General features: G+C 33.1%; 3 protein-coding genes across 7 annotated transcripts; all 3 read left to right on the top strand.

The window, feature by feature from the left end:
- The first annotated feature begins 3,030 nt into the window (after positions 1–3,030).
- LOC140863871 (uncharacterized) lies at positions 3,031–6,918 on the top strand. 4 transcript variants are annotated; one of them, XM_073267628.1, is made up of 4 exons: positions 3,031–3,094; positions 3,464–3,822; positions 3,988–5,865; positions 6,384–6,916. In XM_073267628.1, exons 2-4 carry the CDS (start codon positions 3,479–3,481, stop codon positions 6,484–6,486), a joined length of 2,325 nt encoding a protein of 774 aa, XP_073123729.1. In that variant the 5' UTR covers positions 3,031–3,094; positions 3,464–3,478; the 3' UTR covers positions 6,487–6,916. The 4 variants fall into 4 exon arrangements, with proteins under 4 accessions (XP_073123729.1, XP_073123731.1, XP_073123730.1 ...); XM_073267629.1 differs by having other exon boundaries at positions 3,043–3,094; positions 3,452–3,822; XM_073267630.1 differs by lacking the exon at positions 6,384–6,916 and having other exon boundaries at positions 3,988–5,869.
- Positions 6,919–17,589: 10,671 nt separating this feature from the next.
- LOC140867629 (CBL-interacting serine/threonine-protein kinase 1) lies at positions 17,590–22,289 on the top strand. Its single transcript, XM_073272685.1, has 12 exons — positions 17,590–18,024; positions 18,295–18,357; positions 19,598–19,669; positions 19,875–19,982; positions 20,113–20,193; positions 20,294–20,473; positions 20,577–20,792; positions 20,880–20,984; positions 21,066–21,182; positions 21,544–21,606; positions 21,695–21,769; positions 21,847–22,289. Exons 1-12 carry the CDS (start codon positions 17,788–17,790, stop codon positions 21,916–21,918), a joined length of 1,389 nt encoding a protein of 462 aa, XP_073128786.1. The 5' UTR covers positions 17,590–17,787; the 3' UTR covers positions 21,919–22,289.
- A 1,930-nt stretch (positions 22,290–24,219) lies between these two features.
- LOC140865165 (large ribosomal subunit protein uL3m) lies at positions 24,220–27,293 on the top strand. Of its 2 annotated transcripts, none has more exons than XM_073269705.1 (5): positions 24,220–24,645; positions 25,253–25,462; positions 25,896–26,000; positions 26,481–26,594; positions 26,843–27,293. In XM_073269705.1, exons 1-5 carry the CDS (start codon positions 24,298–24,300, stop codon positions 27,014–27,016), a joined length of 951 nt encoding a protein of 316 aa, XP_073125806.1. In that variant the 5' UTR covers positions 24,220–24,297; the 3' UTR covers positions 27,017–27,293. The 2 variants fall into 2 exon arrangements, with proteins under 2 accessions (XP_073125806.1, XP_073125807.1); XM_073269706.1 differs by having other exon boundaries at positions 26,678–26,878.
- The last annotated feature ends 533 nt before the right edge of the window (positions 27,294–27,826 follow it).

The following is a 27,826-nucleotide window of genomic DNA, read 5'->3' as shown; positions in this document are numbered from 1 at the left end:
ACTCAGCCCAACCCACTCTGGAGTCTGGGTCGCAGGTCAGGCGGGCCAACCCACCAAAATATTAAAAAAATAAAAAAATTCCAAAAATTACAAAAACCAAATTATGATTTAATATTGAAAAAAATATATTAACAATGTTACACAATAAAAAAATATAAAATATCATAATTAAATAAAACATATAAATTTTTGATATTAAATGTTATATTTTGAATAAAAAAATACATTTTTAAATAACATTAATAATATAAATATATATTTAATCATAAAAAAAACTAATAATGTAAGATATTAATAATATTACAAATATTAGTTCTAAAATTTTTAAATCACATTTTTAATAATTAGTGTTTTTATGCCTATAATTTTTTTTAAAAAAAAAAAATTCAAAAATCTGGCCCGCGGCCCATTTAGGCCCGCCTCCGAACGGGCCTGTAGAACGATAACCCAACCCGTCAATTTTTTATGGCGGGACGGGCTGGCGTGGCGGGCTCAACCCATTTTAACGACTCTAACTTTAATTGAAAAGAGTGGATTTTATGAAGATTATAGAATACATATTACTAGAGTTGGGATCGGGTTGGAACCCATAACCCTTCTACTCAATTCACGTTCTGAAAATAATCGAGAGATATTTTTTTATATCAATTCCATACCCCACATATTTCAGGATCCGAGCAGGTAGGAAAAAGATATCCCGATAAATTTTTTTTCATGTTTAAAATTTCGTTCAAAAAAATGAGAAAAAATGTCTTTCTTATTTGTTATAATTAGATAATTATAAATATAAATTAATAAAATTATTAATTAATTTTTTTTAAAAAAAAATACCCATCAATAATAAAATATCATTACATGTTTCTGCTAAAAGATTCGAGTAACCGTCGTCACCAACCATAACCTTTTAGTTCTTATAAAATGGTAAACAATCGAACCTTCCACTTCCATCCATATTTGAAAAAAAAATTTATCCTAAATTTGTAACAATTTTTCTTCCTTCATTTAAAATCTCTCTTAACCACCTATTTTTTTACAAAAAATTTTCCCGCATTTTTCGAGTCTCACGAATCTTTTATCCGTGAAATATGTCAATTTTGTCCATATTTAAATAACAAGTAACATTTTTAGCATAAACTGTAATATATTTTTATTTGTGACCCAAATAAAAAATTCGTCTCACAAAATTGATCCGTGATATCGTCTCACAAAAATTTCTATATCTTTTTACTTTAAAATCACAACTCCCAAGCAAACCCCAGGAGACCGACTTGTTGATATATATAACTTTGATGATTTAAAAAAAATGTATTCTTGAGTTAAAAGATTTTTCTTTTACAAAATAACCGTTAATTACGTTTAAAAAAAAAAAAAATTCTTTTAAAAAAGAAGAAGAAAACACTAGATATGATGTTCACCAAAATTGTGTGCATATAAAAATTACATATTTTTGGGTTAGTAGTACTCGTGTTCAATATTGGGACGAGGTCTTGAGTCTATAGGTGCAAATAATCGAATCGCGTCAAATATGGATAGAATTCAATATATTTTGAGCTTGAGTTCAATTTTGAAGCTTGAAAATTTAATATTGTTAGTTAATATTCGGTTCGAATCAAAATTCGATTTCGAATCGAAAGATTTGAACATTTTCGTGAGCTACTCAAACATAAAAATCTAAAAACTTGAATATATATATATATATATATATATATATATATATATATATATATATATTACAAAATTATATTAATAAAAGGGCTAATTGCATCAACAACCCATGTGAAAAGTCTAAAATGCATAAAACATCATGTGTAAAATTAATAGCATGTTAGACCTTATGTTTTTAAAAAATTAGCATAAAACCCCCTATGAGGCCATCTCCAACCCATTACGCTATCTTGGTGTCACACTAACTTCAAAACAGTGTAATTTTTGCACCAAATTCAAAACTCATCTCCAACCCAATTTTACATTAAAAAGAATATTCTCGAAATATTCTCAATTATTTTATTCACAACAACTAATTTATTCCATAAAATATTTTTAAACACCATAATTAAAATATAAATAATACCTAAAATAATTTCTATATAGATATTAATTAGAAATATTGATGAATTAAAACTTTAAATTAAATCTATTTTAGGAGATATTTTTTTAAAAATTCTAAAATTTAATTTCGTTATTTAAATACTTAAACTTCTTAATTAATTGAATATAAATAATTATCTATTAAAAACATTAAAATCACACGTAAAAATAATCTGAATAAATCAAAATGTAAATTTAGTTGATTATTGAATAAATTAAAATTTTAAAATAACTAATTAAAATTTTATATAATACTATAATTAAATTATTAATAAAAAATCTTAATATTTATTATAATAAAAAATAGAAAGAAAAAAAAAAAAGGGGGGGAGGGATAGCGTTGCTACAGTGTTGCACCAAATTTGGTGCAACAATGTAGCAATACGCCAACCCAACGCCAAAAATAGCGCTGGGTTGGAGCTCCAATTTGGCATAATTGGTGCCTGATTGGAGAAGCCTTAAGAGGGTATAAATATGCCCGAGATTGTATAACATAGAGATGAAATGTGCTATATTTTAAAAAACTGAGAGATGCAATAGCCTATTAAAATTTCTTAGGAGTTTTTATGATTTTTAGACTTTTCATATGTGAGATTAATACAATTAACTCATTAATAAAATATTAAAACTCGCGAACAATAACAGAATAATTTGGCTCATATTCAGGTAGAGAAAAATTTCAAGCACCGTCGAATATAAATTAAATATTTTTCGAATCGACTCGATTCATTCATTTATAATATCGATCCATGTTGGAGTTCAGTGTAGACATTCACATAATCCTCTTCCAAAATATATAAAACGAAAATTTAATTTAATGGACTGTGCACACGTGTACGCGGTGAATTCCGTAGATGCGGGATCGATATGGAAAAACCGACGGTTGAGATTTGATTTGGTATCAGTAAAATTCCAAGGTCCCTTTGGTCTTCTTCTCTTCTCCCTCAATCTACTCTACCCAGAAGCCCCGACAGAGTCAACCTCAATTTCGCTCCAAACGTAAAAGGTAAAGCCTCTGTGTTTTAGGGTTTCAATCACTGCTGTTTTCCAAATGAATTGAATATTTAGGGAATTGGGTCATCAAATTTTCGCGAGTTGTGATTTTTGTGTTCGTTTTTTTAGGTTGAGTTGTTCTTTTTTAATCGTGTAAAGATGTAATCTTGGCTTTCGATTGCCATGGTTTCGATTTTTTACTGATACAGTTCCTGATTTTGTGCTGTTGGCCGCTGGAAGTTCGTGCATTGTTGTTTTTTAGGGTTTTTTTTCCCCCTGGAAAACCTCGTCTTCCCTTTGCTTGATTTTGTTCCCGTTTGTTTTAGTTTTATGAGATTCCAATGCTTCCAAGATGTGATTTTTCCAATAGTTATTGGTACAGGTTATGTGAATTGCCATGGGTACGTCCAAGAAAATTATAGCCATATGCCAATCTGGAGGGGAATTTGTGAGCAATAAAGATGACGGGTCCTTATATTATGCGGGCGGGGAGGCTTATGCGTTGGACCTGGATCAGCACACCCAATTGAAAGATTTCAAACATGAACTGGCTGAAACATTTCAATGCGGTGTGGAAGGCATGGCCATCAAGTATTTTCTCCCTGGGAACAGGAAGACCCTCATTAGTATATCTAAGGATAAGGACCTTCACCGCATGGTTAACTTCTTTAAGGAATCAGACCAAGTTGAAGTTTTTGTATTTGCTGCTGCCCGGAACGAGTCCAATATACCTGCCAGTAGGTACTTTTCTTCTTGCAATTCTAGATGTTGGATATCAATTGTTTCCCCTGCAATGCCCGCAGATTCGTACTTGCATGTATGCCGATATACTATCGGAACTTTGTTGATGTCGAAGTTGTATGTTCTAACTGGAATATTTGATTTTCTTAATTAATTAATATTCAGGTCTAGCAGGACAATTGCTTCTGAGTCAGAACTTCCTATTGATGTACCTGTTGACCTTATGCAAACTGACGATGCGATTGTCTTGGATGAACCTATTGAAACTACGACGCTTGATGTTTATCCTCATGGCCATGAGCATGAAGATAAGCATCGTAGAGCAGCGACTCAGTGGGAAAATATTATCACTGGCGTAGACCAAAGATTTAATACGTTTGCTGAATTCCGTGAAGCTCTGCATAAATACTCGATTGCCCATGGATTCACCTACAAATATAAGAAAAATGACAGTCATCGTGTTACTGCCAAGTGTAAAACGGAAGGCTGTCCATGGCGTATATATGCATCTAGATTGGCTACCACTCAACTAATATGCATAAAGAAAATGAACCCGGAGCACACTTGTGAAGGGGCTACTGTAAAAGCTGGTTATAGGGCGACTAGGGGATGGATAGGAAGCATCATTAAGGAAAAACTGAAAGTTTCTCCAAATTACAAGCCAAAAGACATAGCCAGCGACATCAAGCGTGATTATGGCATTCAGTTGAATTATACGCAAGCTTGGCGAGCCAAGGAGATTGCACGAGAGCAGCTTCAGGGTTCATACAGAGAGGCGTATTCTCAGCTACCACTTTTTTGTGAGAAGATAATGGAGACTAATCCCGGTAGCCTCGCCACATTGAGTACGAAAGAAGATTCAAGCTTCCGCCAACTTTTTGTCTCATTTCATGCCTCAATATCTGGTTTTCACCAGTGCCGCCCCCTTATTTTTCTCGATAGCACTCTTCTTTACTCAAAATACCAAGGAACTTTATTAGCAGCTACTGCCGCAGATGGGAATGATGATTTTTTCCCGGTAGCCTTTGCTGTGGTTGATGAAGAAACCGAAAATAACTGGCACTGGTTTCTGTCACAATTAAAATCTGCTCTCTCAACGTCTGAGCAAATTACTTTTGTTTCCGATTTCCAGAAAGGCATAAGAGCATCTTTGCTCGACATTTTTGGCAAGGAATGCTACCATGGTTATTGTCTGCGCTGTCTTGCCGAGAAACTCAATAAAGATCTGAAAGGACAATTCTCACATGATGCCAGGCGGCTCATGGTTCAAGATTTCTATGCGGCTGCCTATGCTCCAAAACTAGAGGTGTTTGAAAGTTGTGTGAGAAACATAAAGGCCATCTCAGATGAGGCTTATAATTGGGTTATTAGTAGTGAGCCAGATCACTGGGCGAACGCATTTTTTGGTGGGGCGAGATACAACCACATGACATCCAACTTCGGCCAACAGTTTTACAGTTGGGTGTCTGAGGTGGATGAGTTGCCCATTACTCAGATGGTTGATGTTTTACGTGGCAAGATCATGGAACTAATTTATAGACGAAGGCTTGAATCGAGCCACTGGGTTACAAGGTTGACACCTTTTATGGAGGACAGGCTTCAGAATGAGGCAGCAAAATCGAGATCACTTCAAGTGTTACTCTCACATGGGAGTGTCTTTGAGGTCCGTGGTGAATCTGTTGACATAGTTGATATTGATCACTGGGACTGTAGTTGCAAAGGATGGCAACTCACAGGATTGCCTTGTTGTCATGCTATTGCTGTTCTTGAGTGCCTTGGCAGGAACCTAAGCGATTATTGCTCAAGATACTTCACATCAGACAGCTACCGATTGACTTATTTGGAATCGATCAACCCCATACCAAATGTGGAGAAACAAGAGCAAAGTGAAGTGCTGGTAGAAGGAACTATTGTAACTCCTCCGCCTACTAAGCGCCCTCCAGGCCGACCAAAGATGAAATTCGCGGACTCTGTGGATGTCATCAAGCGCCAGCTCCAGTGTAGTAAATGCAAGGGCCTAGGCCACAATAAGAAAACATGCAAGTAAGTTTTTATATTTCTCCCTCTTTCTCACACATAAGGTTCTAAGCAATTAAACACTTTGGAACTTGGGATGCAATCATGCAATCATGCAAAGATATCTCTGTGGAGTGTGGACTCATGCTCCACGACGCAGTTTAATCATCATTGAATAATGTAATAACGCTATTACTTCTGTTTCATGCATGCATACATATTCGATGCTTCCTTTCCTGAAAATTACGTTGCCACAACTGCTTTACATTGTCCATATAGCAATAGTACCCCTGGAATCATGGCTTCAGTGTACTGTACTCGTCGCTTCTTCTTTTTTTTTTTTTTTGTTTCAGTTATCATGTTTATGTAGTTCAAAATTGGAGAAAAGCTGAATAATCGAATGATTTGTGAATCATTTAAATGATATTTCAAAATGTAAAGGGAAAAGAAAAGCAACAGTTTATTTCTTGTTACGTTGTAAAGTACAACATGAAGCATGACCTGTGCTTCTTCTTGTGATTTGATTTCGGTTGTTTGAACTACAGCAAGGAGAAAGGGATTGAAGAACCAGAAACTCCTCTTTTGATTGGGGGGCCGACGAGCGACAACGAACCGGAACCGGAACGTGAACCCGTAGGAAGCAGTTGATTGATTGATTGATTAATTTTGGTACCTGTCTCTACATAATTTCTTCTAGATAGCCTTACTTGTGTATCATTGTGATCAACGACGGCATAGACATCATCTACAGATTTTGCAATTAGTTTCAAGAAAGCTCTTTTAGTTTTGCTCGGATGTTATAAATATTTTGTGAACTAGGTTTTGTCATTGATACTCATTGCCGTTTGCCGCCGCTCAAAGAAGTTGGGCGTTCTAACGACGTTGTCGTTATTGTTGATGTTGGTATTATTTCGGGTAGGTCATCTCCTCTTTTTGGTGCAACCACATCTGATCTGGCATGCTAACCGACCGGTGCCATTGCAAGAATCAACTTGAGAGTGTTTATTAGATAATGAATTTTTTCTGTTAGTTATAGCTTTAACATGAATTTCTTTTAAAATATGGTTGTCTGATAATTTTCAGTTGATTTCTCTAGCTTAACCAAACTATTAGAATTAATGTTTTATTTTACATTTTTTTTACGGTGGTTTATTTTACATTTTAGGAAAAGATGGTAGTTTTTGTAAAAGAAAAATTCAAAAATGTTTTCTAAAAGCAATCTCAGACATCATCTGCGTCTCCTCCAATGACTTCTTGAACATAGTACCAAACAATTTACATATGTTGCATAGAGTTGCGTCATCTAGCAGAATGGATAGATATATATCTATGACAAATATTATGCTCTATCGGGTGCAACTCTTGGATCAGTACAAGTACTAGGAAGTCAATGCATCCTCCAAGATCTGTCCTCGTCCTAATTCCCATGTTTTTTTTCCTATCGGGATTCTCTGTCCCCGTGTGGTCGTAACCGATGTAAGAAAATGAAACAAGCTGCTCGTGAACTATTCGAAGCTCAATTCGATAAAAGCTCGTTTGAATTTGTTTAAGGAGACTCTTTAAAATAAACGAATCAATCTCGATTTTTATGATATTCGGTTTGTTAGCTCGTGAAAAGGTTCGTTAGTATGTTCGTAAGTCAGCTCTTAAATGAAAAAATAATAGTTTATGATATTTGATTTATAGATTTTATATTTTTATTTGTGGCAAATGTATAACAATCTATTATTAGAATAAAGTTATAAATTTTAATAATAATATTATATGTTTCTCTAAACATAATATTTAGTTTTTAATAAATTTAATGAATATTTAGATTCGATAAATGCTTGAATAAACTCGTGAACCATGAATGTATTCGTTAAATAAAGCTCGAGCTCTGTTCGATTACAAACGAATCAAATTCAAACATTCAAGAGTTCGACTCAATTCGATTACATCCCTAATAACCCACATTAACCAAGTCTATATCATCACCTACGGTAATATATATGAAAAAAAAATCTTCTTTCACAAAATTGTTGTTACATTATGTGTTACACCAATCACTTTTTGTCATTTGTTGATGAAGAGAAAAATTGAACATTGATGTGATGAAGATTTTCTCTCAATATATATATATATAAGATACTCACATTGGACTCAATAGTACATATAATATATATACATATATATATATAATTAATAAACATAATAAAATTCAGGGGTTGGGTAGCGGAGATCGTAATCTCATCACTGTCTTATAACCACTTCTAGGTATTTGAGTTTTCTCCGAGCATTAACTTGTAAATACTCGATATGTCTCGGAAAAATTGACATCCTTAATTATAAGTAGCATTTGATTGATGCATTGCATGCTAAGTCCATTTTTATAATAAAAGTATATTTCAACTAAAGCTGACGAATAAAATTATTGTATTTTATATTAAATACAAAAATTGGGGAGAAAAATTAGTTCAATGAAAAAATAATAATAAATCATAATTGAGGAAAAAAATTGAGATAGTGAATGAAAGTGGTCGTGTGTGTGAGTTTTTTTTAATTTATTTAATTATTTGAATTGACATACCAAGAAATTAGTTCTTACATAATATACAGGAATAGATTTTTTTAAAAAAAAACTATCTAATTAAAAAAAAGCTATCTAATTATTTCTAAAATGTATTAAAATAAAATACGTAGTTGATATACGAAAGCCCCGTAATGCTCTCCCCGGCTAGCTTGTTTTGAGTAATAAGGGGGCAAAGGTAGACGGTGGGAAGTGACAAATTGAAACAAGACCGCAGAATTTGCCACGATTGCTGCCACTCGTCATCTTACCAAAGCTGCCACCCATCGTCGTATCCAAATCTAAACCACGTATATATACATACAAAATTTGTTAATACCCACATGAGCTTAATTAATTAATAAATAATAATAAAAATTTGTTCTTGTTGGTCTTTTGATTGATTCCCAAGCTTAATTCATATGCTGCATATGTGGGTGTTGCTTGTTCTAGCTGCACTAGTTGTACTAGTACTTGTACTCGTCTCCCGATATCACTCACCATGATCACCAACAATAATAATACACCCTTTTTCGTGTCGTACTTATTGGTGGCATCGGCACTAGTACTAGTGCTTTTGAGTAGCACTGGTAATAATGTCGACTGCAAGGCCACCGTCGAAAAAATAGAAGAAGCGGCGGCGGAAAAAGAGAGTGGCGCCGGTGGTGCAGAATCTTGGGCTGGCTGGGCCAAGGACAAGTTATCCGAAAACCTTGGCTTCAAATCTGCTGATGAACAACACAGTAGTAACACCGATCAATTAATCAAAGGTAAGATATATAGATAGCTTTCGAGAGAGCTTTTAAAAATCACTTCTAAATTTTATTAAGGAAAATCAGAGAATTTTTTTTTAAAAAAGAAATGTTAATCTAAGTTTCATGTGCATGTATTCGCTTGGGTATGTTTGTGCTGCAGACAAGGCCGGGTGCGTAAAGGAGGGTGCGAAGGACAAGGCATGTGAATGGGCGGAGGAGGCGAAAAAGAAAGCGGCGGAAGCATATGAGAAGACCGGAGAAGCGAAAGATGAAGTAGAGGAGAAAGTGGTGGAAGAAGGGAAGAAGAGAGAAGACACGGTGAATTGGGCGAAAGAGAAGGCGAAAGAGGGGTATGAAGCAGCCAAATCCAAGGCGGAAGAGACGTATGGATCGGTGGAGGATAAGTTGAGTCACCATCAAGAGCTGTGAACATATGCATGCATCGCTCTCTATGCATCTGTTTCCAGTAATTGTGAACTGATATGATATAAAATACAAGAAGTACATACGAGTTAGTGGTTATTGGTTTGATTTCCTTTTGTGTATTAATCTTGGAAAATAATCCTTGTATGTGATGTTGTTTGAAACATGCATGCGGCGCCGATATATCCGTCCAAAATCAATATTTAGAAGCTCGAGGTAGACGTAGGTACCCTTCTCAAGTTTGTATTTAATAAATAATGATATGTCGATCCATATCTCGTATTTGAGAGAAAATGGGGTTCAACTCTGTTTTGTTTTGTTTTGTTTCTTGATTATTTATTTATTTATTTTTGGTTTTAGTTAGTTTGTTTTCTCTCTTTTGTTATGAAGATTGTGAACGACGTACTTTGTCTCGTGGGCTGAGATGACCAAGGATGTGGTAATTAAATAATGATGAGCCCAATCTTTGAAGTATTTGGGCCGAATTAAATAAGGAAGAATCAATTGTCGTCCTTACAGTCACCACAATATCCTAGCTAATTGAGACAGCTACAAAGAGCCTGGGTTGCTGATTTAATTTGGTTTGTCTGTATGTGAAGGTTTATTAAATGATCAATATTTGAAATTATTAACATTAAAAAGTTTCACAACCAAAGTTTTTTTTTTTTTTGGTTTCTTTTTCTTACTTTGGAACAACTATTTTTAATTTTTTTGGGTTTTGGGGCGTGTTCTAAAATTAATGGCTATTTCGCTCTCCTGTAAGGTATATATGACCTATAAGGGCAGCTGCTTTCTTTCTCTCACTTGTCTTTTAGTCCATCTCGGTTAATTGGGTTCCACCCCTTTTATCCTATTTGTCGTCGGTTTGGTGAAAATGAGGTTAGAACGTACGTTTGGGTTATTTTGCTTGACGTTGGTCTGTCGTCCTTTCTGTTGCGGTCCGTTAATTACCACCTTATGTTCGGAGGTGATTTTTGGTGGGGTCTGAGATCTTTGGTGGGTGCCGCCTAAGGAATTAGATTGATTTCGGGGTTTAGCACGCTAATATCTTCTAGTTCATTTTAGTATAAGCATAGTATCGCGTAAAGATATTACTCTTATGTTAGCATCTCATTATTTTTTTTGTTTTTTGTTTTTTTTCAAAAACGATCTTTTGGAGTGTCTCCGTCTCGATGGGGAGTTAAAAGCGTTTGGGTTATTTTGCCTGCTCGGTCCGTTCGCATATGCTAGCAACTTTTGATTGGAGGTGGTCTTTGGTGGGGATCCATGCTGGGGGTTAGCTCGCTTGGGTTATCTCGCTTGTCAATGATCCATCTTTTCGGGTGGGTCTGCTTGGGGGTTAGCAAGCCAACCCCCAAGGTTAGAACGCTTAGCCTATTTCGTTTATCGTCGGTCGGTGTAGCTTTCAGGTTTAGTACATGCCGCCCGCAGCGCTACCCTGCGGGTGATGTGTAATTCCATGATATGTCAAAATTAGTAGACTCCACGTTTTTTTTGATGGGATTAACTCGTTTGCCCTTACTCCGTCTAACGCCATTCCACTCGGTTGAGGTCTGTCCTAAGATTAGAACATGAGTATATTAGTAGGCACTTAACTTGCCCTTTTTTGTTGGAAAAATGAGTTGTGTACTCATTTAGAGTCGATAAATAATTCGAATAAATTGCGTAACAAATTATATATTGCGAATATAATTCATAAGAAAATTATTTCTCGATTATCAAATAAGGTGAATGAAAAATTAATTAATTATTTCAAATTTATCGTGTTGAAAAATTGATGGAATAATATATATATAATAAATATATTATATTATATATGTAGTAATATATTATATTATTTATAATATATACATGCTCCATTTCAATTCACACGGCACTTGGCCGGCCGTACTGTGTGAATTAGAATGAAAGTGGTGCCTCAATTTGAGGTGCAACTTTTGGTGGTAAAGGGGTGCAATCTCAAAGATTGCATCATTTTATGAATGATCATGTCTTTCAATAGACCCCTCATTTGCGTTCAAAACACATCATTTTCTCTCCTCTTCTTTCTTGTTTAATTCTTCTGTTAATTTTTAAGTTTTTAGCGCTTAAAATCTGAATTACAAGACATAAAATCTCGGTTCAAATTTTTAAAGTTTTTTTTTGCGTTTATATTCGATCTTTAGAATTAAATTCGAGAGTTGTTTCGAATTTTAAACAAAACACTTAGATCCAAATTTTACAAGATATAAAATCTTGAGTTTAGATTTTTAAGTTGAACGAGTAAAATTTGAATAAATAGCGTTCTAAACATTTCAAAGTTTGCGTGACTTTAAAATTTGTAGTGCTACTATTTTAAAGTCGTAGTTATTGTATCCTGAGAAGCGTATTGCCAATAGCCGTAAACACTCAGACGAAACAATAACGTATTAAGGAAAAAAAAGTCAAATTTTTGTCTCTGACTAATTTTTCATAGATATTTTGTTCACTCACATATATTCAATATATCTCAAGACCAGTATTTTACCCAAAATTTTTCTCCTATTTCCTTCGTCCAAGGACGACCTATCTAGACCAATTCCAAATTCTAGCCACAATAATAATTTTGTTGATTGATTTCAGGCTCGGGATTTCGGGTAATTAACTTGGTATGCTATTCGAGCTGACACGTGGAAGACCCAAATAATCGATGCCCCAATCTATATTTGGGTACAAATAATTGCATACCAGTAGCATATGTCATGCAATAATTCACTTGTTCCGAATTTTAAATATAATTAATACTTTTCAAAAATATTTGAATTATTGATTATTTTAAAAAAGATCATTTAATTTATTAATTATGATCAACAAATCATTTCATTTTTTTTATAATTTAGCAAAATGGATTCTTAAAATAATGTTTATTTACTTTTTAAAAAAATATTTTTGTTTATTCATTCAAATGACCGAGTTAATTATTACTTTAAAAAGTTGATACATCATTCTATACTAACAAATCGCACACATGTTTTGCGTGAAAACTACATAAAATATAATAATATAAGAAAAATACATCAATGGAGGAAAAAAAATTGAATTAAAAAAGATTTAAAAAAAATCTATTGTTTTATGTTTTTTTATGAGGTAAATAAATTATTTTTTAATGTAGAAAGTAAAATCAAATATTATAGAAAGTAAAATCAAATATTTTAATAATATTGATGAAATATCGAGAGAGAAGTTGAGAAAATGGGATAGTGAAAATGGAACATTATTTTTTTTATCCTTCTTGTATTGATTTTTTTAAAAAAATCAATTAGTAAAGTTAATTAGGAGACGATTTTAACTTAAAATACCAAAAATAATATTTTTGAGTTTCTATTTCATTATAATCCATTACAATCTTACTATATTATTATAGTAAAGAACCTTTAATTAACCAACTTTCAATTAATTGGTAAATTTTGAGATGAAATTACGATTATATCCTAATTTAATTCACAAAAAAACCAAAATTATTAGACAAATTAGTCATTTTATATAGTCAACTCATTTTTTAGCCATTAGATTTTATCTTATTTACCAAAATGACACTTACTATCTTGTTTGTAATTTAAAATTCTTATATTAGATTAGATAGAATTATCGCTCTTAAAACTTGAGTTTTAAAAATAAATGAAAATTAATTAATATAAAAAAAAATTATGTATATGCACGCATCGCGTGTAGAACCGCTAATATTTATAATATCATACCAAATTTCTGGACTCCGTGTCATGGGACTCTGGAGATGATTTATGTATAATTACACCGGAGATTATAAAAATTATACAAATCCGATTATATAATACAAAATCGATTATATTAATATGAGTTGTTTTTAATTTTATATTAGTCATCAAGACAAACGTGATATATGTGTGATATAATAAATAAAAAATATGTAAATGAAAAATTGAAGAAGATAAAGGATAAATTTTAAAAACAAGAGTGGAAAGAAATAGTAATGAATATTATAGAAAGTGTAATTATGATTTGGATCTCTTTGTCTTTTAAAAACATAAATGAATGAGTATTTTTTAGAAGAAATATTGCAATTTTAGTCTTGAAAGTTAGTATGTCTTTGGTTTTAGTCATAGAACTCTCAAAGTTTTATTAGTCTAATAATCTGGATTTTTTTTGGGTTTTGGTATTTTTTTTTTCATCAAAATTACTAAATCAATTGAATATTACTTATTTGGCATCAATGTTTTCCTATAAAACTCATGTGCTTAGAATTAAGCTTATACTACACATAATAAAATATACCTAATCAAAATAAAACAAAACGACAACTTTTTCACTCCCGATTTGTGAATATTGAGTGTCGTTTTTTTTTATTTTTTCTTTATATTTTGCGTAATGGAATTTAATTAGTATAACATATGGTTAATTCTTGCTAAATAAGTCATATAAGACAGTATTAGTGTCAAATAAGTAATATTCGATTAATTTAGTGACATCCGATAAAAAAAACCAAAACAAAACAAAAAATCCAAGTTACTGAAATTAGACCAAAATTTGAAAAAATTTTAAGACTAAAACAAAAAACAAGTCAATTTACAGGACTAAAATTGCAATTTTTTTTTTTTTATAAACTATATATTTTTTTTACGGGTTATAGACTGGATATTTAATTTGACTTAATATCACATTAAAAGATCAAATAAATTTATATATATTTATATATATATGTACATCAAACTGAATATTGTCCTATCCATTCAGATCAATTACTGACTATAACTTTTTGTTTTTTTTAGTTGAAATTTAATGAGGTATGGGACATGATTGATGATGAAATTGAGATGGTTTTTCAATTAATTATTAATTAGTTTTTAGAAGAATAGAATATGAGAGAAGTATCGGTTGGTCGTCAATTCAGACATTACCCGATCTTGACACATTATTATTTTATTTTATAGGAAACCTTTTCGATTTGTTTTCTCAGCGAAAAATAATACACGAACTGCGATTTAAAACCATTTTGTCCGTCGTTTTTGTTTTATTTCCGTTTTTATTAATGTTTATAACCTTCTCCAAAATACAACAATTATATAATGTCAACGTGTATAATATCATATTAACACTTTAATAACAAAAAAATACCAAATAACTAAAAATCGAAAAATACAAAACTAAAACCAGAAAAAATCAACATGGCATGACCAAACAATAAAGACATGACAAAAATGTTAACCTTTTATCTCATGGTAGAGTTGTATATTATTTCTTTTTTCCCAGTGGGTTCGAGGAGAGTTACTTAAATTATTATTTTTTACTAATTAGGTAACGTACGGATAAGGTGAAACAGCGGTATTGTCTTTTGACATCAATTTGAAAGCCATGTTTTTAAAATGGCTTTTGAATGACTTTGTCTTTCTTGTGTGGAGTGTGGACATCAAATTCATCATCGAGGTCAAGTTGAATTATAGAGACATCATTATAGAATGCTAAAGAAACAATGGCATCTTCTCGTGTCCCTTCAAATTTTATATTCAATTATTCGTTTATGATTTTCTCCATGCAATTACAAGTAAATAAGAAGCGTAAAGGTGTGGAAGTCCTCGATACGATTTTGATTATGGTCAAGTAATCAAATATGTCATGCCTCAATCTCATACATGTGCATGTGATTACATGATAGATTCTTGTAACAACTAATCAAGATTAAGTTTAAGTTTTTATAAAATATTTTTAATTTTTTTTAACTCGTGTGAGACAAAAAAAATCACGAGTAAGAGTCTCTTGTGAGATGGTTTCATAGATTTTTTTTCATGAGATGGTCAATCCGGCTCATATTTACAGTGAGCAGTAATAATTTTGATATAAAAATAATATTTTTTTTATGGGTGACTAATAATTACAAGTTTTGCACTCATATTTTATATTATATACATGACTTTTAATTTGTTGTTTTTCGAGTGATATTATGTCTTGTTTTGTGTTGTTTGCACAATTTAGACGACTTATATTTATTTGGGTATACAAAAGGCGAAAAGAGGTAAGAGCATCCAAAAGAAGTGCATCATACCTGCATCTGTGTGTCTTATGTCCGAAAATTAAAGAAGTGTTTTTGCACGGACACTGACCCACATACCGACATTCGATGTGAGAACGAACAACAAAGGATAGTCGAACCATAAGATGGAGGAAATTCATCTGGAGACGAAGAATCAACTTTACTAATCTGTAATTTTTATTACCTGTCTTGATTTATTATAAAAATTTTGAATATGTTTATGTGTTTGATTATTTATTGTAAAATTATTGGTTGTTTTATAATTTGACCAATCTTGATTTGAATTTCCTGTTTTGAATTTTATTTTGCCTATTATTATTTGCTCTTACGATTTATTTGTATGCAAGAGTTTTGATTGTCTTTCAATTTATTGGTTATATATTACATGTAGATAATATTGGGGAACTATAATTGTGGGAGCTATTTTAGGATTTTAGATTTCTGAGTTGAACTGTTATGAGAATTATAATTTTTGTTGCAATAATAAATGCTGGTTAGGTCACATAATACATAGGAGAATCAGTGTTACATGTTTAATTATGAAAATCTGCAAGTAATGTATAATATCCATGCCAAAATAAAATTAGTATCATATCATTTACCACTTATTTTTTTAATATAAATCAAACTAATTTTTTAAAAAATTTGCTTAGAATCCAAAACTATTTTTTAAAATAAAAAATTGCATAAATGTGCAACGTATGCAACAACCACTAATATTAACCCGGCGGAATGGACCATGTTGAAAAAAAGATTCACCTCGCTTCTGCAACGATCAAAATATTTTGTTGCCTAAAAGATGACACATGTACTTTTGTATCTAATATTTTTAAATTATAATAGTTATGACACCGTCTCAACTCTTGCAAAACAATTTTGTGAAACAAATTTTCAACTCGATTTAAATTTAAAAAATATGTGAAACAAATTTTCAACTCGATTTAAATTTAAAAAATATTATTTTTAAAAATTTGTTTCACAAAATTATTTTGCAAGAGTTGAGACAATGTTTAAAAATATTATTTTTTTTAAAATAAATCAGATCAAACCGTATTATTATAAATATAATAGATTCTTATCTTACCAATAAGTTACTCATATTTTTTTAACGTAAAGATTCCACCATGTATTTGCACGACACGATGGCTCTCGAAACTCACGATATCACATGAAAGAAATATCGATCACAAAAGATAAAAATCTTAAGATAAGATTCATTTCTCTCCTCTATTTCTCAATCCGATATTCAAAATGGTCGAAGTTTTTTGTCAAAAACTTTCCGGCGCATACTTTTCTTTTACGCATGTGAAAAACAACTATAAATCACAAGAGTACCAACATGCCCCTCGATTCAAGAGAAATGTTTTTTGTCATAACTTGGTGAGAAATCGTAAATCGAAAATGTTAACAAAATATTAATATCGAAAATACAAGTTCTACGTAAAAAAAATGTAATACTAAATACAGATACTAAATTATATATTTGAGACGTGTAAAGAGAAAATATAATGCAATTAATTTTAGGAAATGAGATAACATCATTTCTTTTCTTTTTCTTTTTTTCTTTTTTACATCCATCTACCATACTATTCATTAAATACTCTAACTATTTTAATATTTACGAATTATATCGTATTTTGTTTTATTTTTTTTTCAAAATTTTTCATATCTGATTGAATTGATGCGTCTATCATCACGATAACGATCTTGCTAAGTTGATAACACTCCCACCTAATCGCAATTTTACGCTCATCAAATTACATCACGATCTCTCTTCAAATTTTTTTGTTTGACGGAATCTCTATTCAATTTTTACAACTATGCACTATTATCCTTTTATTTTAATATATAATCAAAGTGATTTAAAAAATATGGATTAAATTCCAAATAATAATTCAAAGAGTCAATTTGGCAACGGGGTTGGGGCCAGGAAGGGACCGTGCGAACGCAATTTGGAAAGAGTACAGCGTTTCAAAAGTACCGAGAGACGCAGAAACCAGTCAGAGGAGGCTGCCTCCATTTCTGCCCAATTCTCTATAATAAATAAATATCTATAAATACACACAAAACTCTTCTCTTGTAATCTAAAAATTAAAATTAAAATATATATGTATATAATAAGCACAAGCAATTGATTATTACTTCAGTGTTTGCTTTAACGTACCGAGGGAAGCAAAAACTTCTGCGGTTGATCGCCGGAAATGGTGCTGCTGCACGCCGGAAATGACGAAGAGTTGCGAGGATCGGACGAGGATCCGATCTGCAGGAGAAAGAAGGCCAAGGATGGGATGCGGTTGGGGAAGTACGAGTTCGGGAGGACTCTGGGTGAAGGCAATTTCGGCAAGGTCAAATTCGCCAGGCATACAGACTCCGATCGCCCCTTCGCCATCAAGATCTTGGAGAAGAACACGATTCTAGACCTCAAGCTCACCAATCAGGTACTCTAGCTAGCTGATCGATTGTTGAGAGACTGAATTTCCCGGTCAATGGTCTTGTGTACGCGGTGTTTTGATTTTTTCGTCTGATTTTCTGTTGATTAATTGATTGGTGATGAATCGGAGAGAGGAGGCAGTTTGATTCCTCTGTATCGTGATTCAATCGATTGGGGTGTTCTAGACTTGTATAGTAGTAATTTTGGTGAATTATTCTTTTCTTCTTCTTCTTCTTTCTGGCATGTTGATAAAATTATTTCTATTGGAGGAGTGCAGATTAAGAGGGAAATTGGCACTTTAAAGCTTCTCAAACATCCAAATGTTGTCAGATTATATGAGGTATGTGTGTTTAACTTGTGTGATGCCTTACATGCATATAAACATCACTTCGTACTTGTATAGGAATTAAAGCATGCTGCCTCGCCATTTTTTAAACAACCACGACCAAAATACTGTTTGGTGTTTAATCATTTTTGCTCTGTGTTTTTGGTTGAGAGAGATATCCGATTGGGGCTTTCACTTTTTGTTAACAGCAATTAATCAATTGCTGGATAAGGTTTCTTCTTCAAATCGATTAAGTTCATAGATGCAATATATAGTCTATGATTTTTGGTATCGGAAAAGACGATGATTTTTTTTATATATATAAATGTCAATTTTTCTTTGTGTGCAATTTTACAATAGAGACGACATACGCAATATAAATATTAAATACCGAAAAGGCTGGAAAATAAAATAATAATAATTAATAATAAGAAGCGTGGTATTGCTGTTATTTGTGAAAACATAAGCGGCGGATTGAGTATTGATTAGCGAAGAGGAATTCATGCATAACATAAAAGCGTAATTGCTTTTGTGGTGGATCACGGAGCAGCAGCACACAAAAGGGTAGAAATGGAAATAGATAACGATGATTCATTTCATCATCCGCATTTGGGCCCATGAGATATGTCTTCTTGTGGTGTATAAATGTGACTCGCCCGATAAATTTCACACACCACATGTTTTTTTTTTTTCCTCTCTTTTTTGGTTTTTTTTTTTTTGTGGGGGTTCACACACCACATGGTGACATTAATGTGTCTCAACAATATAATGTTGACACTTTAGAATATAATATACAACAACAATAATTATGATGATAATCGGATAATATGACTTACGTGGGTCATGATATGTCATCAGAAAAACTGTGGTTTTCATTTCTTTTCATTTCTTTTTTTTTTTATTGATGTGAGAATCGCAGTCGTTACTTGTTTCGTTGCACACTGTGTAAAATACGGAACTAACGCAATAACATGTAAACTACCCTAACAAGCTAAACTGCACTAGGCAAGCTCTGTGCGACAGACTAATTTGATAGGAGAATCGAACTACTGACCTATGTCCAAGTGTTCACCTAATCCACTACTAGGACACCTCACGAAGGGCAAATTGTGGTTTTCTTGCTCCCACGCCCCATGGTGTCACGTGTGCGCTGCATGTTTTTAGAGTTTAGACTTTAGATATCAAAGTTATAGACAATCTCTCAGTACTTAACGAAAACTGGTGCTGACATGTACTTGAATGGATATGGGAACAGGTATTAGCGAGCAAGACCAAGATATACATGGTCCTTGAGTACGTGAATGGTGGTGAATTATTTGACAGAATTGTAAGCATCCTTTCCATGATCTATTTTGTCATACCAGTTGTTTGTACATGATACTCCTTTTCTCGTAACAATTTTGAACCTATCGCGTATCCCCCCCTTCAAAACCTTAGATGCGACGGTCAACAACTATCGGCGAATTTCGCTAACATATATATATGTTATTATTAATATTAATTACAGTTTATCATTTTTTCATGGTTTACAGGCATCCAAAGGGAAACTCCGAGAAGCTCAAGGCAGGAAGCTCTTCCAACAGTTAATTGATGGCGTTAGTTACTGTCACAACAAAGGTGTTTTTCACAGAGATCTCAAGGTGAGTAATGTAATGACCACGACTCATTGAACCGCAGAATTCAAATGTGACCAATCTCAATGCAGACTTCTTTCATCACCAGTCCAACTATCGATGGTCTAATGAGTAATGTTTACATGAATTAATGCAGCTGGAAAATGTGTTGATTGATGCAAATGGAAACATTAAGATAACAGATTTCGGCCTCAGTGCTTTGCCTCAACATTTTAGGGTAGCCCACGAATCTATATACTCCTTAAATTATGCTATTTTCAATACCGTCTTCTTCATATTCGGTTAATAATATTTTCCAACGAAACATGCCTATTCAGGATGATGGCTTATTGCATACAACTTGTGGAAGTCCAAACTATGTTGCTCCTGAAATTCTCTCCAACAAAGGATATGATGGTGCGGCCTCAGATACGTGGTCATGTGGTGTCATCTTATACGTGATTCTGACGGGTTACCTTCCCTTTGATGATCGAAATCTTGCAGTTCTTTATCAGAAGGTTCGGTGCCTGACCCCAAAAAATCTTCTTAGCCACGATAATAGAATTTTAGAATCCTTACTCCATCTTTTGGAGTTTGACGATGTTTTGAATTGTGTATCAGATTACCAAGGCGGACGCTCAGATACCAAAATGGTTATCTCCGGGAGCCAGAGACCTAATAAAGAGGATTCTAGATCCCAACCCTCGTACACGGATAACCATAGATGAGATAAAAGAAAATGACTGGTTCAAACAAGACTACACCCCTTTAGATCACACGGAAGAAGAGAACGAAAACGCTTGCACGGATGATGACACATCATCTTCAAATGAGGCAGTGAGAACTAAATCCTTCATTGTCGCATATATTTTCTGTTAATTTTATTCCGTGATGGAACTAATGCATTCTCAATCTGCTGTTTAGCATTCAGATGCAGAAAAAGATCATGATTCACCAGCACTAATCAATGCATTTCAGCTAATCGGAATGTCCTCTTGCCTAGATCTTTCGGGATTCTTTGAAAAAGAGGTACAAGCGATGTTAACAAATGTATATACCTTTTGGAACAAGTTGGCGTTATTAATACTTAAATTTGTAAACTATTATCAGGATGTCTCTGAGAGGAAAATCAGATTTACATCAAATCATTCTCCAAAAGAATTGTTGGACAGGATCGAAGATACAGTCATACAAATGGGATTTCATGTCCAAAAGAAAAACGGAAAGGTTAATTTTTATATACTAATGCCTATCATGTGTCCTGTGTGATCAATCGTTTACCCAGTAGTTTGGTTTATAACCTCGACCAACTAATAATTATTATGCAGCATTTCAAAATAAAGTATATTTAGAGAAAAATGCATCGAACATATCACAAATTTTAGTTCAGTCATAAAGACCTAAATTCATGACACAGAGACCTACAATCAAATCACATCGAAGATGCAATGAAATCTTTATAATATGAATCTGATTTCAAAATATTTTCTTTCATTTCTTACAGATTCCAGCATAAAATCCAAGATTTTAAGGGCAAATGCGACGTGTTTTTCTAACTGACTTATGTGCTTATTGTTAATATATACAGTTGAAAGTCATGATGGATCGCAAAGTTCAGAATGCGTCTGGAAGTCTCTCAGTAGCTGCGGAAGTAAGTTCATATTTAAGACACGAGATTCTGGTTTAGAACCTTGATTTTTCATAGCTTGAAAATAATGGTAAATTTGCTACTCCATCAGGTTTTTGAGATAAGTCCATCCTTGTACGTAGTTGAGATGCGAAAAGCATGCGGTGATCCCATAGTGTACAGACAGGTAACACATTCTCTTAAGTCTCAATAGTCCCTTTGTTGCTTGCACATAATTTCCAACACCCGCCTTCATTTACGTAGTTGTGCGACAAATTATCAAACGAGCTGGGTGTACCTCAAAGCCAAGAGCAGCTCTTAGCCACCGAATTATGAAAGTTGCGGCTTCAACTTTGCTGGTAAAGCCATTCTTGTGTGCTCATTCTATTATAGCTAAATGGAAACCACGTACGCAAATATTTAAAGTACGTGAAAACTAAAGGTCCGACGATGTTACGGCTGGAAAAAGCATGTGTGACCCGGCTACTCGACGATTCTAAATAGAAACCAGTCCTTCAACATCTCCCCTGGTGTAGATATACATATCTTTCATTTATTTGTACAAGCCAGATGATACATTCCCTCACCTTATACGTGAATAAATATAGCGGAGAAGGAATGTGCAATCCTGGATTTACTACACTTTTTTCTTCCTTTTGATAAAATGATGTAGCAAGAGGAATCAGTATGAAAATTATATTATTCAAGTAACGAATGGCTTCATCGAGAGTAATAATCATGACAACTGATGGATTCAACATGTTTTATTTTTTGTCGATGATGTGTAGCTCATCTGACACCAAAAGTTAAGCCATGAGATGAGTTCTCGAGTTCGATACCAATCATGACAATCCCCTCTCCCAACTAAAAAAAACATTGTTTTATTTCCTTAATCCAAAGAATTTGAACCAATTCGAGTAAAACGTTTCCACGGTTTCTATAAATTTAAAGAAATCCAATTCTTATAGTTTTAATTTAATTTTGAGTGAAAATACAATTCAGCAAGCAACTAATAATTAGCCAAGCTGTACGGAACAGATGAAACTGCAACTCGAAACAAATTTCACGTTGTCGTTCTTCCATTGAGCCAATTCGAACATCTCTCCGGTGTCCGCCGGAGCTCCGACCACCACCATGCAAGTAAATTCAGTTTTTGGCTCTCCCAAGTTTCAAGCTGAGGATAGCAGAAACAAAGATACAAGAATTCAGTTTTTGGCACCGTCATTTTATGATTTTACAAAACCATCCAAATATGAATATTCAGTTGTAAAAACAAATTTATTGGTCGTAATGAAGTAAATATTTTTATAAGGGTACTGTCTTTATAATCGATGAAATTTTAAAATTCAAATGAATATTTTTATATTAAAGTTTTTCAATCAATTGTCATATATTTTATAAATCGGATTCAGTGAAATAAATTTGCATCTCGTAATGATTCGATTAAAGAAAATTATCATATTTGAATTTAATTAAAAATTTTATGTTGCAAATACATTTATCACTAATCTGATATATTTTTACAATATTTTATGTTTAAGAAGATTTCGATTCAGTTTTTTATGTTTTGATATTGGTATTTATTAATCATTCAATGAATAAATCTTATCTACACCATAACCAAACAATAACTACTTGGAGACAGTGCTTAGGGCATCTCCAACCACGTTCTTATATTTTCATTCTTTATTGATCTTCAAAATAGAGTATTGACTTTTTTTTATTTCAAAAATCTTCTCCAACTTATATTTTTTTATTTTTCGTAAAATTCTCTATTTTTTATTTTTAATTTCAAATTATTTAACATAAAAAATATTAATTATATAAAGAAACTAAATTAAACATTATTCGATTCTTTTTTTAAAAAAAATCCATTTATTTGACATCAAACTGACTTGAAATTCATTAAAAAAATACCAAAAAAATTATTAAAATTAAATAAACAGATTGAAATAAACAAACATATAAATAAAATAAAACAAGAAATATTAAAAAAACATAAAATGTTAATTTTTAATTTGAAGAAAAATATTTTTGTAATAATGTCATTCTTCAAATTCATTCTCCATCGCTACAGTGATTCTCCACTGTAAACGTGCTTTAAAATAAAACACCTATATAAAGAAGGATTGGAGCAGATTTGATTCTCTATTTTGAAAATACCCTTATAACAACTATCTTTCTCGGAAATGATAAAATTATATTTCACGTAAAAGTAAAAAAATTGTTAGTTGGCCATATTAGAGATAAATGGAAAAACTGAAATCAAAAGTGAAAAGAATTTGATAAATAAGCAATTTTATAATTCATTTTTGGAAAATTAAATATCATCTTAGTTTTTGAAATTCAATTAAATTACATAAAACATATCACTATAGAAAAAATTGATTTTTCAAGCCAAGAACCAAGTCCAACCATCATTTTTTTTTAATGATGATGGACACTTTGATAAATTTATCAGATGTATTTGTGATAATCGAAGGTTTAGTCCGTGCTCACATAAACAAATCATAAGTAGTGTTTAAGAAAAATTTTGAGTTTTGCATAAAGTCGAAAAATATCCAAAAAAACTCAAACAAACACATTATTAAAATAAATAATTTTTTTTTTTAAAAAAAAAGCAATGTGAGTGACACCTTCTTGAACCCAAAACCCTACTCTCTCTTCTTCATATTCTTCTCCCTCGTCGCATGCTCAAATCCGACCAAATCTCCCATGTCAGCCGCCTCCAGAGGTCTCGTTTCTCGCCTCACCCACGTCTTCATCTTCCGCAAATCCTTCTCGCAGTCTCCTCCCGAGCTACCCATATTCTGCCGCACTCAGCTGAGGGCATTCAGCGCTGAGGCGGAGGATGGTGGTTCGGCGAGCTCCCGATTCATCGAAGCGAAACCCGGGGTCATGACCCGAGACTCCAAGAGGACTGGTGCGATCGCCGTTAAATGTGGGATGACGGCGGTATGGGACAAGTGGGGCGCCAGGATCCCCATTTCTATTCTTTGGTTGGATGATAACATCGTCTCCCAGGTCAAAACCCCCGAAAAAGAAGGCATTTGTGCACTTCAGGTTCGTAAATTACTATCTGCTGCATTCATCGACATCTATTTGTTATGTTATTTTTGTCTCTCCTCTTTATTTTGTTTTTTGCGCTTTTAGTTGGTTCCACTTCAATGTGGCAATTATCCAATTCAACCAATTGGTTTCAGCTTTAGTATGATTCTTTGGCTTCTTGATAGAGGCTGATCAGTGATCATTGCTCTGCATTAGTTTTAATCAGTGGATTGTGGTGGCTTATGCACTACCGCATTAAAACTTCGGTAGCATTTCTTGGATACTGCTAGCTATTGATTGGAAAATGTTAGGTGTCAGGCGAATTGTTTCAAGATTACTCTCTAGTATCTTCTGTTCGAAGTTCGTCAGATGAGACAAGGGGCTTTTCTATTTCTATATTTGAGGTGCCAATTTTGTGCTTCCTCAGTTTTTCTTCTTATATGTTAAACTGCTCGATTAACTCTTGTTATGGATTTTTTAATGAGTTTTGTTGGATTATTTAATGTGACCTGTATGTATGAACAAGCTGAATAGATGTGTGCTGCTGTCATGTGCTTGGTTTTTAGTAGAAGCTTTTAGAGTTGCAAAATTTTTGACGGGCTTCATGTCTGGTGCTAGCTAGATTGGGTGCGGACAAAAGAAAGAGAAGCATTTGAGGATGCCTGAAGTGGGCCATTTCAGAGCGCAGGGTGTGCCCATGAAAAGGAAGCTTAGGGAGTTTCCTGTAACCGAGGATGCTCTTCTTCCAGTTGGTACAACTATTGGTGTGCGCCATTTTGTTCCAGGGCAGTTTGTAGATGTCACTGGAATTACAAAAGGAAAAGGGTTCCAGGTGACAGAATTTTATATTGCATGCGATAAGTGCTATCTTAGTATTATCATTATTTTCTTTAATATAACCAATTGGGCAATTATGTGAATTATCTGTAAAAATATGAACCATGTTAAGTTTTTGAAAATTGAACTTCTCGGTAAAGTTGTGTTATTCTATCTGACTCGGAATGCTACATATAGCATGAGGCTTGTTAAAAAGATTGTGACAATTTGATTCCAGGAGAGACAGCTCTGTTTGCTTGAATTATACCAGAGAAAACTGTTTTTCTCCTTAGACAGAGACAAAATTCTTCCTAGAAGTGATTTCTTTTCATGTCTCCATTACTGCTAATGTAAATAAGTTAAGGAAATCCATGTTACTTTGGTAAATGGTTGCAATTTTTCTTCTACTGCATCACAACACAGTGATTGCATTTTTTTTCTGCTTGTAGGGTGGGATGAAAAGATGGGGCTTCAAAGGCATGCCTGCATCTCATGGTGCATCATTATCGCACCGAAGTATTGGTTCTACTGGTCAAAGAGATGCTCCAGGGAAGGTATAATGCTACAGTCTAGTTGTTTTTAATCTTGTATGATTGCTGTTGTATACACTATACATTGTAAGTCACAATATCAACTATTTTTCCTTTATGATTTGATAATATAACTCGTATTAGAGCAATTTTAACTAAATTCATATTTTAGGGCTATGGTGTCTTTTGGAGAAACCAAAGCTGTTTCTCGGACTTGCTTAAGTTGTACATTCTTTGAAAGAGGAAATAATTTGCTCGAGTCCTAAATAATATGTTAGATAAGTTGTTTTGAGCATGAAATGTCTGTGACCCTGGAAAATCTTTCTCAAACAACCCCAGTGGAAATCTCTGTTTTAAAATCATTGGGTTTTAGGCCTATGAAGTGGAAGACTTGAATCACTTGATCCAGGGGTTAAGATTAGCTTTGCCACGTTATATATTGAATTTTTTCTTTTGGCATTTTTTATGGCCGAAACTTGCTACTATATTTTGGTGTTTAAACAGGTATTTAAAGGAAAGAAGATGCCTGGCCACATGGGTGTTGACCAAGTAACAGTAAAAAATGTATGGATACACAAAATTGATCCCGCTAGGAACTTAATGTGGGTGAAAGGCCAAGTATGGTTTTCTTATCCTTCCTATACTCTTCTGTGATCTGAATGCTTAGACCCCAAATAAATCGTATTCCATACCTTTCTCAGATCAATATTCGTCAGTGGAGGTTTATTGAAAATACTGTTGAGTACACATTCTCTGTCACAGTTAAAACAGGATAGTGCTGTGTGCAAAATTACTGTCATTCTGTCTCATTTTCGTATGCTCATGTCAATTGAAAGCCCTTATACAAACTCTTGATGAGTTTGCAGGTTCCCGGGGCGACAGGCAATTTTGTTTTTATAAAAGATGCTGTGTACAGGAAACCCGACATCTCGTTGCTTCCATTTCCTACTTATTTTACTTCGGAAGATGAAGATCCAACAACATTGGAACCTTTGACAGCTGATATCGGCGATGTTGATCCTTTTATGGCCGCAGATTGATGATGACAAGCTTTCCATATGTATTGTTTCGTGTTTCCTTTGTCTCCATGATTAGTGGCAGACACTGTTTATCGCGGTAAAATTTTGAAGAACCAGATGAGCAATGAACATTTTCGTTTTACCATACTAGACTAGATAGAGCTACAAGGAATGTAATTCAGTCCTGTTTTGGTTTAGCATGTTGTTTCTGTTCATTTGGTAAAAGCGATTAATAAATGTATTGAACCAGAAACCGATCATCAGCCACACAGGAAATGGTTTCGGAATTCGAAGTCTTTGGGAGTTTGGTTTTAAGTATTCTCTCTACTTCTCTTGGTACTTGTTGTGTCTTATTCTTCTTGTTTTGTGTATGTATTGTGCCTGACGATGTATATATGGTGTTTCCGTGGCTGGCTATGAGATTGTAATGTGCTATTTGCATGTTTTTGTGGTACTCCAATTTGTGCAATGAAATTGATTACGACGCAAAATTATTAAGAATGAAAAGGACAAGAATACAGTAACCTTCTTTGGTAGTGTTTGGATTTCGATCATAATTTTATTATTTATCATGAACAAGAGAGTAAATTTTAAATTCACGTTTTATTTATCTACACATTTATGATAGTAATATAATATAATGTAGAATGAGTTTCAAACTACACAATTATCTGATAAACTAAAGTTTCATCTTATTTAACATGAAATATTATACAAATAAGTAATGATTGGATTTCAATTTTATGATCTTGCTTTTTTAAATGAGTCAATTTTAAAAATATTTAGTGAAAGTTTATAACATAGAAGTACTGAAATGTCTAATGAAATACA

The sequence above is a fragment of the Henckelia pumila genome, chromosome 4 (assembly GCF_033568475.1).
Source record: "Henckelia pumila isolate YLH828 chromosome 4, ASM3356847v2, whole genome shotgun sequence".
Taxonomy (NCBI): Eukaryota; Viridiplantae; Streptophyta; class Magnoliopsida; order Lamiales; family Gesneriaceae; genus Henckelia; species Henckelia pumila.
Note: the sequence above shows the minus strand (reverse complement) of the source record. Positions and strands in the feature narration are given on the sequence as shown.

Excerpts from the sequence above, each read along its gene's own strand:
- LOC140863871 (XM_073267628.1), top strand. The coding sequence starts at position 3,479 with ATGGGTACGTCCAAGAAAATTATAGCCATATGCCAATCTGGAGGGGAA. Across the intron at positions 3,823-3,987 it reads TCCAATATACCTGCCAGTAG|GTCTAGCAGGACAATTGCTT; the intron begins GTACTTTTCTTC and ends ATTAATATTCAG. Across the intron at positions 5,866-6,383 it reads CACAATAAGAAAACATGCAA|CAAGGAGAAAGGGATTGAAG; the intron begins GTAAGTTTTTAT and ends TTTGAACTACAG.
- LOC140867629 (XM_073272685.1), top strand. The coding sequence starts at position 17,788 with ATGGTGCTGCTGCACGCCGGAAATGACGAAGAGTTGCGAGGATCGGAC. Across the intron at positions 18,025-18,294 it reads ACCTCAAGCTCACCAATCAG|ATTAAGAGGGAAATTGGCAC; the intron begins GTACTCTAGCTA and ends GGAGGAGTGCAG. Across the intron at positions 20,985-21,065 it reads CGGGATTCTTTGAAAAAGAG|GATGTCTCTGAGAGGAAAAT; the intron begins GTACAAGCGATG and ends AACTATTATCAG.
- LOC140865165 (XM_073269705.1), top strand. The coding sequence starts at position 24,298 with ATGTCAGCCGCCTCCAGAGGTCTCGTTTCTCGCCTCACCCACGTCTTC. Across the intron at positions 24,646-25,252 it reads AAGGCATTTGTGCACTTCAG|ATTGGGTGCGGACAAAAGAA; the intron begins GTTCGTAAATTA and ends GGTGCTAGCTAG. Across the intron at positions 25,463-25,895 it reads CAAAAGGAAAAGGGTTCCAG|GGTGGGATGAAAAGATGGGG; the intron begins GTGACAGAATTT and ends TTCTGCTTGTAG.